We start from the raw sequence: 13,691 nt of genomic DNA, 5'->3' as shown, positions 1-13,691 counted from the left end.
AACAAACAGATTCATGAACATGTATTAGCCATAAGTTGCATTTTGGTCAGCTTAGATTATTTTGATTATCTCTTTAAGCTTGGGCCAACAATTACTGCTGCTTATTTTTAGCTGGATAATGTGTTAAGTTTTCATCTGTGTGAACTTAAGAACGGATAGCCAATACGAGAAATATAGAGCACTATGATGTGGATAATACAAATGTCCTGGACACTTCATATTGGTAACTTCTGTCAATTTTCTTTATGAATGTTGTGCCTCTTTTGGTTATCATGTGCTCTCTTTTATTAAATTACTCTTTGGATTCTTTTTTGGGATAATTCATCAAATTTTGGCAGTAATATTTCATACCTTGGTGGTAGAGGACTTCGACTGTGTTGATATACACACTAAAAAGAGGGCAGCTCGGTGCACATGACATCCTACGTTAGCAATATATACACTGCAATTAATTAAAATAACTAGAGAGGTTTTGTATCTTTTTTAATCTTGTTCTTCTAGCTGGAATCAGTTGCCCCAGAGTTGCTTTGTGATAGTTAAATCAGAGATGGTTTATTTATTAAAGCAAACGGAAAAAGCTTATGCTACATATTACTGTTCCAGTGTTTCTTTTCTTTCTTTAACTTCTTTGCTTCCAACAATTTTTTTACATCACAAAAATGGGAGTTGATTTTAACTCATGCAACCTCTGTCTCATATCTTTTTTGTTCTATTTTGATATTACTTGCCAACAGATTGGTCTTTATCTTGTGAAAAAAAGTATGATAAAAGAAGGCAAAGAGCTTTTTATAGATTTCCTGATGCACCGTAAGTGTTTCTGGGAACAGATTGGACAAAAGAATTTACCAGAGAGAAATCTGTGTACTGCTACTATTTCACTGCAATCACATTTTTAAATCCTGAACAAATGCTAGCATCTTATGGGCCAAGAATGGTGTATTGATTCTATGGAGGATCTATGGAAAAATTGATCAACCTAATTCAGTTGTTCCATTCATATTCTTTTTGTTCTAAGTGTTCAATGGTGATATTCAGTAGTATCTTCTTGTTTAATTTTTCTCTTCTTTCTCTCAGGTGGGATGTAGATGACAGGTAGCATAACTGCTATTCGGAGAAAGTGGCCCTATATTTTTGGCACTTCCCAGCAATATCTGTGAGATTGGAAATGAGGCATTTACACGGCAAACACGTAGGGTGACAAGAAATATAACTGAGATTGTAAACTCTCTACCTTTACTAATAACTGGTAGAATGTTGCACTCTATGACGTTCATATTGTATTTCACCCACACTACATATTCTAAACTTTCAGTTTAGCATACCAATTAAGGTTTTTATTGTTTCTGGAGTAGGAAATGTAGAGAAGAAATTTTATCTCCATTTAGTTTTAAAATATATCCATCACCTCACTCTTATCTCTAGGTAAGTAATAATGTTAATTTACTTTATTATTACAATCTTATACTTCCTCATCCAATAAAGCTTGATTTTTTCCAGTTTATGAAGATTGACTTGTTTAATATTAAGTGACAGCAGATATTGCATTAATTCCTTTCCATAAGTGCGGCATCAAGGTAAAATTCGTTTTTCTCCCATTCATTAAAAAGCTAGTGTTTGTTGCTTGATCAGGACTTCCCTTTGAATTTGGTTCTGTAAAAATTGTTATACAAATATTTCATCATCGAAATTTGTGGTCGACAGCTAGCTATGAATTTAAATTCTTGATGATATTAATCTATGTTCACGTTTTCACAAAATTTACTCTTGCTTTTTACTTACTACCAAGATAATTCTGGTAAACTTCTAGACTTCTCATGTTTTTTGTTGAGAAACAGTGCAAAAATGGTTACAAGTCAGAATCAGCAACTGATTGAAAGCACTTTGTTTCTTGAGCTCATCAAGGTACGATAGTTTGATCATCAATAGTTGATCCCTGATTTAAGACACTATGTTCATACTACACCAATTGTTTTAGTGGGAAATAATCTTGGTAAGTTTACTTTAAGGGATAAGGCATCATTACCCCCCTCACCTAGTAGCATTTTTGCTACGACACACCTTATCTAATTTTTGGTCCTATCACCCCCCTAAACTATTTAAAACCGTAATATTTTACCCCCTTAAGGTTGACGTGGCAAGGAGAGTGTGTTTCACTCTCCTTGAGAGAGTGAGAAACATAAAAAACGGAAAAACTTAATTTTTTTCTTAAAAATTTGTATTTTCTTAAAATATGAATATAAATCTAGTTTTCCACATTTTAAAAAAATAATTAATTTTTTCAAAATTTTATAAAAAATCAGTTTTTTTTTTCAAATTTTGACAAGAAAAACACTTTTTCCGGATTTTATTTGAAAAATAAAAGTGTCCTAAGAAAATGAAATCATGAAAATCAAGATCTTTTAAGACATTTTAAAAAAAATAATCAAGCTTTCCATATTTTTAACAAATCCATTTTTCCATATTTTAAAAAAAATTCATGTTTTCAGTTTTGTTTTTTTTAAAAAAAAAAAACATATGGGTTTTAAAAAAAATCAAATTTTCAATTTTTTTAAAAAAAAGGGTTTTAAATTTATTTTTTTTAAAGAAAATTCAGTTTTTCAATTCGCGTTTTCAGTTTTTTTTTTTTTTAAAACGGGTTTTAAAAATAAATTTTTTAAAAGAAAAATCAGTTTTTTAATTCGCGTTTTCAGTTTTTTTTTATTTTTAAAAACGCTACTAGGTGAGGGGGTAATGATGCCTTATCCGTTTACTTTAATATTAACTATACGATTTACATGATTATCAAAACATGTATAGTCTAATGTGAAACATGATTTATAACCAATGATGTCAGACTTAGGAGAAGATAAGCAATATTATATGTGATCATCCAGGACAACTCCCATAACAACCTCTCAATTGAGTTCAATGGGAAGTTCATTCACTTTTGGAAGATAGAATTATTTCCAAAGTAACGAAGCAATTTGAAACATTAAGTACACTCTATTAAACTAAGTGTATGGAATGAAGGAAAACAAGTTCTGCGAGAACACTTGGATACTTTGTTTATGACAACAGATTATTGGTAGAGGACAAGGTTAGGCAGACATATTGCATTTGAAGAATTTGAGGCATTATGATTATCTCTTGCTACTAATTGTTTGTGGCTAATGCCATGTCAGAATTGTCAATTCAAACTCATTAAGTCTCCTACATAATGACTCTTAATATTACTTTAATGAACTTCCCATGGGTTTTGGTTACCAAATTTTGTTGCTTTACGACTTTGAACTTTCCGTTGTTTCTCCTAGCAAACTGAATCTCTTAACTTATTTGTTGTCTCCTTCTTTCCATGAAAACTTGTCATCTTACTATGTATGTGCAGAGATGGTGGCTTTGAAAAATTTGAGCAGGATGGAAAGTGGAAGCAGTCGAAAGATGCAAGAAATTTTCAGACTCTAAAGAGATCTTTATAGCTAAACTTATGCCGCCTTCAACATCTTTAGTTTGTCTTTCTCTTCAAACCACCAAAACAAGTGAGCTTTATATGCATCTATGTAGGGTCACCTTAAATAGTATAATGCTTGTTCAATGGTGAAGTTTGGTATTTCACATGTTATTTGTGCAGATTTTGATAGATCTACCATTAAAGTCATATCCAAAAAGAAGAAAAAACGATTTTGTGCAACATTAGCTGATGTTGCTAAAAGAATTCTCAAAGCTTGTAACATTCAGTTCTCATTAGCTAATCAATAGATTATTAATACTCTTTAAATAGTTATTGTGAGTTGTGTTGAAATTTATGAAAGTGGCTACTCTCTTTTAAGTGAACTTTTTATTTGTATCAAATTATAATAGGGTGGTTTGTAATACACTAACTTCCATATGAGTGCGACATCTTTTAATTTGTTCTACTCTAAGACCAGACATATGTCGTATTGTGCATGGGCACGGGCCATCTAGTATATACATAGTAGTTTGTGTTTGCGCCGAAAGTGATTATTACTTATTTGGTGGTCAATGCTCATTTTATCGATGGATTGGAAGAATAAGCATATTTCGTGGAATATCATTCAAGTATGGATTGGAAGAATAAGCATATTCGTGGAATATCATTCAAGTATACTTCACTATTATATGAGGTTTACGTAAGGGTGCATCTACAATATTGAGTACGGTAAGAGCCAAGGGGTGGCAAAATCAGCCATAAGATCATGACCCGTTCAATCCATTTAGGTTTAGGCGGACTAACAATCCACTTATTTTATTAATTCAATTCATATCGGGCAATTTGCATGAATACCCCTATATTGGGGTGGTCTTTAATTTTTGTCCCTCAAATCGCAAGTTTAATTTTTGTCCTTCGGCACTTCAAGCAATAAAAAAGTGGCCGAAATACCCCTTGACATCGAAAAAACAAAAAAATAGAAATTCGGATCTATGACCTAATTTCGCAAGGCAAGATTTCATCGAAACTGTGCATATTCAGACAAAGTTACATAAAATTTATGTCTTGTCCGCCATAGTTCTGAAAATTTGTGTATAGATTCAAATGACACCCAACAACTGCGAGTTATGAATTAGTAACAAGCTCAGAAACTCATAAACTTTAAATTCTCATTTCACCCCCGAATTTACGTGATTATAAAACTAAACAACACGAGATGGAGTATGTGATATGTCGTACTTATCAACTCACAACCACGTTACATATTATAATACTCCATTTATAAAGTTCTTTCCAGGAATTAAAATAAATCTCGCATTAAAGGTAATATTTGTTTTGTGATCCTTGTCGATGTCTACAAGAATTACATAATTTGAACCGTTTACTTCATTGTTAATAAGAAAACCTGCCAAATAACAAAGAACGAAAAATACATATGATAATTTTCGAATCATACAAGCATAAATATAAGAAAACTAAATTTAGTTTCGATTATAACTGAATATTTCATAAAATTGGCCAGATTTGTAAAACATTTTACTAAACAGCCAAAAGTTAAAGGCCAAAGTCCAAACAGAAAAGTTATAAATATTGCACAAGAATGGAGAAGACAATAATAAAGAAAAAGTAGCCGCAAAAATCGTTCATTACAACTATTTTTATAATATATTTTTTTCCCAAAATAAGATTAATTGTCGCTCTATTGAAGATCAAAACTCAACTTTATATTTAAATCTGATTTATCTTATCTGTCGTTTAAACAAATTTAAATTATCTTAATATCGGATCATTTTGCCTATTGGTTTATATAGATCATATCTATGAGTATTCATTAGTCATAAACAGTATCTTGATCTGCATTTAAACCTTTCTTTTCGGTAAAACTATATGACTTTCTCCATAAACAAAAATGAATAAGTCAATTCATTGATGTTATTTACAAAAGAGTTATTCCTTCAACATATCCACCAGATGCATTACAATGTTTTATGTGTCAACTTCCTATAACTGTCACGTGTGCGTGATGACCGTCCTACCTAATTAGACAACTTAACATATCATTGAAACATACAGGAACATCCCATGAGAATTGAATTTATTTTCATCTTCAAAAACTGATCTATAAATACGTTACCACTTTGAGAGAGGTTATTCGATGTTTAACTTATTAAAATATAATAAAAATTTAGTCAAATAATAAAAGATGAATAAAGTTATGCAATACAAATATAGTTGGAAGATATATATAATAGATATTCAATGGAATAGTTGTGCGTGTATTTAAAATGAAACACTGAGTGGACACTATGATTATAAAAAAATATTTCATTGTCTAAAACTGCGAATGACGGCTCTAGTTATTTTTTGGTATAACTATTTGTTATTCGACATTCAATAACCACAGGCCTGATTAATTCAAATTCACAACGTTTAAGGTTCGTTAAAAGAGGGAAATACTCTCTTCCTCAAAATCTATTATTCTCAGAGCTCGAACTTATCAAAAATAAAAAGTGGAACTAGAGTTTTAGTTACAAACACGACATATTGTAATCTCAACTAAAACTTTGTATTCGTGTTAAAACGAATCTATTTAATTTGTACAAATAATATATCCAGAATCTAATAAGTTGTTTTTTTAGAATTCAAATTCAACCATGAAACTCGCCTATGATATCTCAAATTAAAGGTAAAGAGATTATATTCATCTCACCACATTTATACCGCCCAAAATAACAGCACAACATGAAACATAGTTAGAGGGAAATTAATTGCATATAAGAATTGAATAAAATTCCTAATATAGTCGTGAAAAAATTCACATCTGATCAAATTTAACACCTCCCCCCTCCCCCCACACCCCAACCCCCAAACCAATACAAAAATACACCATTCGTCTTATTATCATTTGAATTGGCATAGAGACTTCTATATATAGCTCTCCTTCTATACTTCCCCTTTATTCTTATCGCCATGGCTGCTATTAAGGTTCATGTTCTGCTATTTTTATCATGTATAACTTTATCCATTGATTCTTCACTTTCATATGTTAGACCACCAGCAAGAAAGTCCATCTCTTTATCTTTATCTCACGATCTTGATTCCTCTTCTCCTCAACAGGTAACAATTTAATTGATACTGTTAGTGTATATAAGTTAAATTCGATTTCAAAATTCATTCTCATTCCCTTATAAGAATTTTAGGATGTGATTTGATGTTTGTTCGTTGTAATTGACTTTTGTTTTGGTCCTTTCTATATGTCATTTTAAGATTTTGATATCTCATTAGGAGAAGAGTCTGCTAGCATTAATCATAAGAAGTAATTAATTAGATTATATATATATATATATATATCTTCCTTAAATGAGAGATTAATTACTAGAGTATATATTTTCTTGGAGTAGTAAGGATGAAAGTGAATGATATAAATATTTGGAAATAATTTCCTTTACTTAGTAGCCCAAAAAAAAAAAAGGAATGAAATTAGTACTCTTTCTTTTAATGCATGCGATGGTATTTGATTGAGCAAAAAAATTAGTAAGAAACAAAGAAAGCAAGTTTTTTTATATTTATGATTTAAAATAAATCATAGATATTTATGTTGACATAAATTATTTTAGTAAAAATAAAATGAGAAATTTTGAATTAAATTATTTTTAATAAATAAAATTTAAAAATAACGGCAGAGAAATCGAGACAAAAGGGGTATTTCATATTTAAGGTTGTTGTACATGTGCTTCCAACTAGTATGAAAATGAAGACTCTCGTGTGAGCTAGTGAACAAAACAAGATTTAACAAATAGTTGTCAGCCTTTAGGTTTCATCGAAAATTACAAGAATTTGTTGTCACTTGATTTATTACTTCTAAGTTTATTGTGTTTACACCAAGCTTGGGTGGTGCAGGGTCTTGAGGATGTTGAGCTAATTAATTACATTCATATCATATTCACCGTCTAGCCTGACATGTTAGGTAAAATTACTTTTATATTTTAGGTCTCCTACCAGGGTATTCGGATTCTACAGAGGGGTCCAGTAAAATTCAGGTTCGCGCTGAAAAATTCAATATTTAGAGTAAAGCGCTCCGTAATAAAAACGGTTATGTGATAAAAGTACTTCTATGCTACAATGTGTGGATGTGCTTTTTTCCTTCTTTTCACTTGAAGTTCGATATTCATTTTAAGATTCGACTAATTCAAATTTATGCCGAGAAATTTCATTTTAAGAACAAATCGTGTTTTATTTAGACTACTATTTTTAGAATTCAAACCAGATGAATAACTCTGCTCCAGGGGCGGAGCCAAGTAGGCCTAAGGGGGGGTTCGGATGAATCCCCTTCGACGGAAAATTGCATTGTTTATATATGGTTAAAATTATTCTTTATGTATATATAGTAGATGTTGAACCCCGTTTGGCTTTTTCGTGTGTGTACTTAATTCATGTTATAATCACTTGGAGAAGGGCGCGGGGGAGGTTGGCGTGGGGGGTCGGGGGTGGTTGTGGATTGGTACAAGTAATATTTAAGTTTGGTCAACGAGATAGTAGGCTACCACTATTTATGTTTGAAATGAACAAAATCAAACAAAATAGGTGGCAAAGCAATTTAATGTGGACTTGTGTAGTGGTATTCTGCTAGGGACACATTCAAAATCCTACTTTTCTTTATTATACTCAACAAATTACCTAAAATCACTCATAAGCTACCTAACTTGCATCTGCAAGGAGAAAAGACTTCATTTCCTTGAGCAAAACAGTTTAGATTAGCAAATCTTTTTTCATGTTTTTGATCTTTATTTGCTAGAAAATCTGCATATTTATGTGTCCCCTCCAACGTATAATAACCCTATTATTCTACCAAACTACTCCCTCCATTCACTTTTACTTGTCCACTATTTCCTTTATAGATTTTCATTTTTACTTGTCAATTTTCACATATCAAGGTTAGACAATAAAAAAATTCTTGTTTTACCCTTAGCATTTGTTACTCATTTCAAATTATTTTCCCAACTCCAATACAATTATACACCATTTAATAGGGGTATTTTGGTAAAATATCTATCTTAATCATTGTTTCTTAAACAACGTGAAAAGTCAAAACATGACAAGTAAAAGTGAATGGAGGAGTAGGTAAAATGACACAGAATTATAGCATTTTAGTCCCCTTCCATTGCAAGCAACAACTAGACCGATGCTTAACTCAATAAAAATGGATACTAGGAAAAAAAAAATGATATCAGTGAAACAGAAATTCTGAGTTCTAGTTTCATCATCACTTACAAACAAACAAAAAAAATCACGTGCTTAAACCTGTGGAAAAAATAGTCTAGACTGCACGTGCATAAACCTAATATAAACAATTTAAAGCGTTTCAATTTGTTCTCTAACAGTTTAAGCTTTTATATTGAACATTTCTGTTAGGTGCACGTTTCCATGGTGGGTGCTGACAAGATGAGGATTTCATGGATAACCAAAGATTCCGATACACCGGCGACGGTGCAGTACGGTACATCACCGGGAAGTTACCCATTTTCAGCAAATGGAGACACTACAACATACAAATATATTTTGTATAACTCTGGTGAAATACATAATGTTGTTATTGGGCCATTGAAGCCCAATACAGTCTACTACTACCGTTGTGGCCCAATGTCAAGCCCAGAGTTCAGTTTCAAAACCCCTCCAGCTGGATTTCCTATCAAATTTGCAGTTGTAGGTAAGAGCCCTATCTGGATGACTTAACATTTTATTTTATATGTTGACGGGGTAAGTCCTATTTTTACACCGTTAGTATAATTTAACTTGTTATTCAAATTTCCAATCTGCACTTACTATAAATAGTTGCTTGGAATTTACTTTTCGGAGATCACTTGGTAGTTGATTGTATATAAATTTCGGTGTACATATTTCAAAATGAGACGGAGGGAATAAGCTAAAACAATATGCATAGCTGCCCCCCCCCCCCCCCAGGGCTTTGGTCTAGTGGCAAGAATGCAGCTTGTGACATGTGCATTAGGCACACATCCTACAGCAGACAAAAGCTTGGTATTTAAGTAGAAAATAATAGAGAGCTGGCTCATTGTTTTCCATCTAGTTTGAATCGTGTGCCATTGGAACTTGAGGATTCCTCGGTTATTACAAAAGGGGGAAAGAACGTTGATGCCTCTTGAATACAAAATAATTACCCGTCCATACCCCCCTTAATTTCATGCCCCTAAAACTATTTGCCCGAAACGCCCCCAAAATTATGATACCAGTATGGTATCAACCTGTCTCTTATATACCATGATGGTATCATAGAGGGCTTCTTTCATTTCTTCAAAAACACGCATCAGCCCTCTATGAAACCCATGTGGTAAATATAATATACTGATAGTGTATCATAGAGGGTCGTGTTTATTTACTCATAACACACACTTTCTTAGTCCTCCATGATACCATGATGGTATATAAATATACATAGATGGTATCATGGAGGAAGGGTTTTGTGCAAGGGGTACTCGGGTAAATATTTTTGACCGGCTGGCTAAAAGCGAAATTACTATAGGAAGGGGCATGTGCGAGTAAATATTTTGCATTTTAGGGATATTTTGTGTTGTTTTTCCTTAAAAAGGTACGATATGTGTGGTCGTGTTTTATCCGGACATAGAGTGTATCGACATTTTAAGATTACCCTAACGAGTTAATATGAAAGACAGGTGATTTAGGGCAAACGGATTGGACAACGTCAACCCTCAATCATATTGCAAAATCAAATTATGACATTATGTTGTTGCCCGGGGACCTATCGTACGCGGACACTCTCCAGCCACGATGGGACTCGTTCGGCCGGCTGGTGGAGCTACTAGCAAGCCAACGCCCTTGGATGGTGACTGAGGGCAACCATGAGATTGAGAAAATATCAATAATTCATACACATCCCTTTACAGCATACAATGCAAGATGGCTCATGCCATTTGAGCAAAGTGGTTCAACTTCAAACTTGTACTATTCCTTTGAAGTTGCTGGGGTTCATGTCATCATGTTGGGCTCATACACTGATTTTGGGCCTGGTTCGGCCCAATACAATTGGCTAAAAAATGATTTGAAGAAAGTTGATAGAACAAAAACTCCATGGTTAGTTGTTCTTTTGCATGCACCATGGTACAATTCCAACACTGCTCATCAAGATGAGTATGAATCTTATGGCATGAAGAATTCTATGGAGGATTTACTCTTCAAGGCTCGTGTCGATATCGTTTTCGCGGGACATGTTCATGCCTACGAGAGATTTGTAAGCTTCCTTTTCTGAAAATCCGTTGTTTATTTGCCTTTCCTGATCATCACACCACAACTAAAAATAAGAATTAGCTATGAAAGTCATCGCTAAGTACCCCATAGCTAATAGGCTTTTCCGATAATCTGTCGTTAAATAGAATTAATCGACGGACTTTATTGTGCAATGTTTTCTTGACAATTAATTATGTCTTGTTTTTTAATTCATGATATAGACTCGAGTCTACAAAGACAAAGCTAACAACTGTGGTCCAATATACATCACAATTGGAGATGGTGGTAATCGGGAAGGCCTAGCCAGCAAGTAAGCTTGTTTCAACTTTTGCATTTCCTTTAACGGGGATTTTTATACTATACAGCAGGCCAACAAATCCCACAACAACATAAAAAACACTAATCTTTAATTTAAACAAATTTTAGCAAGTATAATCACTATATATACTTCTTATACACTTGTTACACACTCAATATATACCGATGGCGGCTACAATCTAATCTATTATGACTAGGCGAGTGAATTATTTTTGACCGACTAACTAAAAAAAGTTTAAATCCGTTTTTTGGTTTCCAATTTAATCAATCAGTCGATTGCACCTTAATTTCAAATTGTTGGACCGACTACACGAGTCTCTTTATATATATGCACTATATATTTTAGCCCATTTAATTTTTTGTCAATACTTTGTCTTGGTATCAAGATAGTGACACTTCAAAATTCTTTGTTTTTTGAGTGGTGTGCTTATATAAATTGTTTTAACCTTGATTTTGTCTTCTTTGGACCAAACTCACTTGTTTGAAATTAGTTGAGTAGATTTTTGTACCTTCATGTCTATCATCGTGAGCTGTTTTAGGAAAGATTAATCACATTAGTTTCCCTTTTAATTTACTTATTTACTTTTTTGTGCTTAGAAATATGTATATCGACTTTCTTATCGATCAAATATTACAGGTATTTAGATCCGAAACCGGAAATTTCAATATTCAGAGAGGCAAGTTTTGGGCATGGAGAATTTGATGTTGTAAATGCAACTCATGCACAATGGTCATGGCACAGAAATGATGATGATGAAGCTGTTGTTTCTGATAATATTTGGATAACAAACTTTGCTTCAGATCCCTCCTGTAAACAATAAAGAAAAACAATATTCAAAGTGGGAAAAAAAAAGAAAAAAAAAAGAGAATAATAGAGTATATGTACACCTCTTGTGAGAGTGTAGATTTACAAGAAAAAAAAAAACTAGAAAAAATTCAACTGTAATAATTTCAAGTCCATGGGAAAAGGTGAAGCTAATTCCAGGGAGTTGGCCTTATTGTTATTTTCTTTAAACTTATTATAAGATGGATATATTCTCCTTATATACACTATTAAGAGTTCAAAGTTGTTTCCAATCTCATGTTCAACTAATAATGATGTACCATGTTCAATTTCTATATTTGACAATGCACAAATTTGTTCGTATATGGTCACTCATTTTTCACTTTATTGCATTGAAATACTTATCTAAACTATCTTTTGTAATTTCAAGCATCACAAAGAGTTATTACTTTTCATTTTTCACTTTATTGCATTGAAATACGTAACTAAACTATCTTTTGTAATTTCAAGCATTACAAAGAGTTATATTACTTTTTATAACGAAAAATTCATTCACCTCTATCTAAGGATCCCAACAAATCAATTGTTGATTGAAATCGAGTATTCAAGTTGAGCCAAATTCGACTACAAAGAAATCGAGTAGAGTCGAACTAATAAAAGACAGGTCAAGTAGATCAATTCTATGGGTGTTCACGGTTTGGTTAAAAATTGATCCGAATAGCAAATCGAACCAAACCAATTAAATAAACCGACAGTTATTTGAGTTTGGTTTAGTTTGGTTTTAAATTTTATGAAACCGATAATATTTGGTTTTACTAAAACAAACCGATGAAAAAACCGAACCGAAGTGATTAAATAAATGCACAATTATATATACGTACACACTCACACACATTATACTAATTTTTATACATAATTTTAATATTTTGTTTATTCATTCATCGAAATTTTCTTTATCTCTATAATTAGGTCAATGAAGTTTACACCGTAAGCTCATTTCTTAAAAGAAAATCATGTATACAAACTCATATATTCGAAGAAAAACCTATGAGATCTACCTAAAAGAAAAGGGGTGTATTTCTTACAAATTTTATTCACTTGATTAAAGCTCATATGTCTCAAGACATTTTCTCTGTAAGCCTAGAAAATTATAGTTCCAACAATAAAAGGGTAATAACGGATTATAAGTTGAAAATGATGAAAAAGTTTTTCCTAATCGTAGGAAAAAAAATGAAAGAGAGAAATAACATTATGTTTCTTAAAAACTGAACCAAACCGACAACAGCCAAACCGATGGTTATGTATTAAATTTGATTTGGTTTGGTCTTAATAACTAAAAAACACTGACTAAATTGGTTTGGTTTGGTTTGGTTTTAACCTTTAAGTTATTGATTATATATAGATCGATATTAGAACTTAAACTCTTTAACAATTTTATCGACTTGATTAACAATAACAACAACAACATACCCAGTATATAATCCCACCAGATGGTATTTGGGGAAGCGACTTGATTGTAGAACTGATTATATGTTTTGTCCATATATACACACACACACACACACACACACATATATATATATATATAATTGGGGTTTATGACCCGTTGTTAATTAAACACATCTTGACTTAGGTCATCTCAACAACCAGCTCATTTATTAACTCAACTCATTTTGATTCGCCCAATTTAACTAATTAGGTATATATAATTAACTAATTTCATAGTTCAACCGTAACAAACCCATTTTACCGTTCTTCTATGGCTCTCCTTCACTTTCTTTCTTCTTTTAAACTATGTGGGGGAAAAGGATCAAATACTACTGACCCTTTTTCACTATGTTTTATTATTATTATTATTATTATTATTATTATTATTATTATTTTAAAATGGTATGACTTATC

At 32.2% G+C, this 13,691-nt stretch overlaps 1 protein-coding gene across 1 annotated transcript; it reads left to right on the top strand.

The window, feature by feature from the left end:
- The first annotated feature begins 6,290 nt into the window (after positions 1-6,290).
- LOC132629851 (probable purple acid phosphatase 20) lies at positions 6,291-12,073 on the top strand. The gene is made up of 5 exons (XM_060345242.1): positions 6,291-6,544; positions 8,840-9,134; positions 10,117-10,691; positions 10,909-10,997; positions 11,643-12,073. The coding sequence occupies exons 1-5, from the start codon at positions 6,398-6,400 to the stop codon at positions 11,824-11,826; spliced, it is 1,290 nt and encodes a 429-aa protein (XP_060201225.1). The 5' UTR covers positions 6,291-6,397; the 3' UTR covers positions 11,827-12,073.
- The last annotated feature ends 1,618 nt before the right edge of the window (positions 12,074-13,691 follow it).

This window comes from Lycium barbarum, chromosome 3 (assembly GCF_019175385.1).
Source record: "Lycium barbarum isolate Lr01 chromosome 3, ASM1917538v2, whole genome shotgun sequence".
Taxonomy (NCBI): Eukaryota; Viridiplantae; Streptophyta; class Magnoliopsida; order Solanales; family Solanaceae; genus Lycium; species Lycium barbarum.
The sequence above is the reverse complement of the archived record's forward strand: the minus strand, read 5'-3'. Positions and strand labels throughout refer to the sequence as shown.